General features: G+C 44.5%; 1 protein-coding gene across 1 annotated transcript; it reads right to left on the bottom strand.

Annotated features, from left to right (window-relative positions):
• Nucleotides 1-1,973: 1,973 nt before the first annotated feature.
• LOC311042692 (E3 ubiquitin-protein ligase PPP1R11-like) lies at nt 1,974-2,303 on the bottom strand (the record flags this gene model as incomplete). The annotated part of the gene is made up of 1 exon (XM_084053593.1): nt 1,974-2,303. One exon carries the CDS (start codon nt 2,301-2,303, stop codon nt 1,974-1,976), a length of 330 nt encoding a protein of 109 aa, XP_083909719.1.
• Between the last annotated feature and the right edge of the window lie 1,166 nt (nt 2,304-3,469).

Raw genomic sequence — 3,469 nt, 5'->3', positions numbered from 1 at the left:
CTTTTTTGTTCAAATACAGTATGGAGATCCCTGATGTCATCAATATGACAATATGATACTGAGGTCATAGACTGTCCTACACTAACTATACTGCAAGTAGGCTACTCACAACGGGTAAAACAGGTATACTCTGATAACGGGTAGTTTATAATTCGTGCTCAATAAATATTGGTTCCAGTCACACGTGGTATTACATGGGTATAATACATGTACTGTATGCAATGAAGTAGCTGTCGGTATCAGCTGAGAAAGAGGGTGTCAGTCCCATTTACAATGTGTTAGACCCCTGAGAGATGGACTGCTTAGGCGGAGAGCAACACCTACCATCAGCTCCCATTGCTTACTGCAGTGGTTCTCAAACCTTTTCATGTCAAGGACCCCCAAAATGATATGTATTTGGCCACGGATCCCCATCTCAAAACATTTTTATCCAGGGACCCCCACTCGGTGCCGCGCAATGAGCTTGTAGATCTGCTATGTTTGAATATCCAAAGTATAAAAGGTTAAAGTGGTTAAAATGATTGAGATGCTATATTAACACATTTAGCTGGGGACCCCCACCCTCAAGGACCCCTGGACCTCAATTTGAGAACCAATGGCTTACTGCATGTCTTAGTTACACAAGCCATGACACTCATTATGCTGAGTTGGTGGTGCCCGGGATCAAACCCAGCACGTACAGTAAATGAACATTATGATAAAAACTCAACGCTTACACAATCGCTTTGCAGTTGCCATATTACCACACAAACAACCAACTGCTGATCAAGTATTACCAGCTCAAGCATTAAAGGAGTAGTTCACCCAAAACATGACTTATTACATATTTTCATTATTCCCATGCAGACTTGAATTCATAGAGATTTTTTTGTTTTTGTCGCATTCCTAAGCCGATAATTTGATGACCGGCGGTCTCTCCGGTAGGACACTCAAAAGAGTCTCTTTGGAGTGTCCTACCGGAGAGACCGCCAGTCATCAAATTATTGGCTTAGGAATGCGACAAACACAACAAAATCTCTATGAATTCAAGGCTCCATGGGGTGAGTATTGAGTAATCGATAGAAAAAAAGTCATTTTGGGGGTGAACTATCCCTTTAAAACAGACAAAAGTGTAGGGTAATCATAAAAAATAAGGTAAACTGCTGTATTGTGTTAAATTGGCTAAAAGGAAGAAATGTAACATTTTTAGTTATTTTCTGTGCCCTCTCTCTATCCCAGACTTTTCACAGCTCTAGGCCTGCCTCCCAGGACCTCAGTGACGGAATTAAACAAAAGTGAGTGCAGTTTTACAATGTGTTGCAACATCAAGATAAATCCCTTGACCCGGTATGGTAGCAGTGAACATTAGTGGGCATTTGATCCTCCAGACTTCCGGGACGCTGTTGTCCCATCACATCCTTTATCCAGTGATTCTAAACTTGTTTTCATTTCAAAGACCTCCCAATTGTATATGCATTAGGCCACGGACCCCCATTTGATGCAATTTTCATCTGAGAGACCCCAATGCACACGGTATCTCTGAGAGTGAATGTGTGTAGACTCTCAAGAGTTGCTAGACCATAAAAAAAAAGATCCATTTGGACCCCTGGTGGTCCCCAGTGGCAGTTGGGGAAAACACTCATCCCAACACATGATTTACAATTCAGTGCCTATCGGTGCGTAACTCGCACAGCGCTGAGTCGGCTCAAGCTGGCTTGCCGTTGAGCTGGCTCGCCGGTGCCTTTCGTGGCTCAAGTTCGCTTGAGACGGCGAGCCGCCGTCGCGGTCAAAAGCTATACTTTATCGGCGGAAACAATTGTCTGCGGTTGTTGGCCAAATAGTGGCAGCAATGGCAATGGATCCCAGGAGGTTGGGGTTGGCAGTTTAATGATTAGCGTGGCACGCCATCGAGGCAGGTGCTGTGATGGGGTTTTCTGGCTGTATTAGAATGTGACAACGCCCCCACCGACGGGTATATATTTCCATATATAGCTTCATACATGCCCTCCTCTGCCATGTCCCAAGATGCAGTTGGGTGCACCTGATCCTCCACACCCATCATCATCATCATCATCATCCCCCTCGCTTTCAGAAGACGACTGTCTGAACTGTCTGGGCTTCACATAGACACAGCAACATTTGGAGGACCTCCTTCCCAGGTTCTCGTTGTCGATGGTGTCGCTGGAGAACTGTACCTTCTTCTCGGTCTTGGACTTTCTCAGGGTGAGTGTGAGGGCGGGGTGGGGGGGCAGGGGCAGTGGCGGTGCTTTGGCTTCTACCGTCTCTGTTATCGTCCCACTTGAAGCCCCGGGAACGTTCGCCATCCCTAATGGCTATAGGCGGCTGCAGGGTGGCTCCTCAGCTTGGGTGGGATGGGGGGCTATACTGCCTTTAGCTGTGTTTCGTAAAATCTTCTCTGTTGTGAAATATCGTGCTGAAAAATGTAATAAAACTAGGAAACTATGTGGGTTAATCATAGAGGAGAAATTCCACGTATATAAACATGTGGTGTAAAAAATAACCACTTCCCCTTACCTTATATACGTGGGTCTTGGGGTCCACAAAGAAATGGCATGACTCCAATGACGACCTTGGACCTTATGACCAGCATGTGACGTCAGACGTCTATGACGTATCTGACATATGACTCCATAGGACTGGGGTTTGGGGTCTGGGGAGAAGTTGTAGCCTAACATTTACAGCGACTGTACAGGTACAGTTACATTAAATATTTTAAATTGAAATTATGAAATTAGTTAAAGCCGTTAAATGCCGTGGCTAGAATGTCCTGCTCCTGCATGTAATCATTTTCACATCGTATGGGCGTGCCATGAATCATCCTCAATTTAATCTGTTTACCACTTAAAAACTATTCTAAGCCTAATTCTAAGTGTCAACGTTCTCTGACAGTTCTTCTGTAATTCTCCTGTTGCAGTAGAAAACAAGCCACATTAATATTAACAGGCTCACAGCAGAGGGAATTATAGAAGTCATCGCTCGCCAGTACAAACCATTTTCCAATTGATAACTTCTGGTAAAAAAAATAGAACCTATCCCAGTGTAATCACTTATGTTTACCAGTGACTTTCTACTCTCCTGCTCTGGGTTTCTGTTTCTTCAACGTGGGATTCTTTGGTAAGGAGCTTAGCTTCCAGTGTCAGGGTCCTCCCACCTAACCCTGTGACAGATCCCATAACACAGGGAAGGTGCAATTCCAAATTCTTGAATAAATGATATTGCCAGTCCGTGGTCAGCGTGGCCAGATCTGCTTATTATAATTTCCCCGCAAGATTTGATTTGAAAATAGCCGATCTACAAGCTCACAACGCGTCGCATCGCGACGCGTTGTGAGCTTGTACATCTGCTATTTTCAAATAGCTGATGTATATGTTAAAGTGCACATGTGGCTCATAGTCGCTTCTTTTGGGCTGGTTTTCCTAGACCTGGTTGCTTGTTTCTCTCACAAAATCTGGCAACACTGTCTGTGATC

The sequence above is a fragment of the Gymnoscopelus microlampas genome, assembly GCF_963454915.1.
Source record: "Gymnoscopelus microlampas genome assembly, chromosome: 1".
Classification (NCBI taxonomy): domain Eukaryota; kingdom Metazoa; phylum Chordata; class Actinopteri; order Myctophiformes; family Myctophidae; genus Gymnoscopelus; species Gymnoscopelus microlampas.
This window is presented reverse-complemented; position numbering and strand designations above follow the sequence as displayed.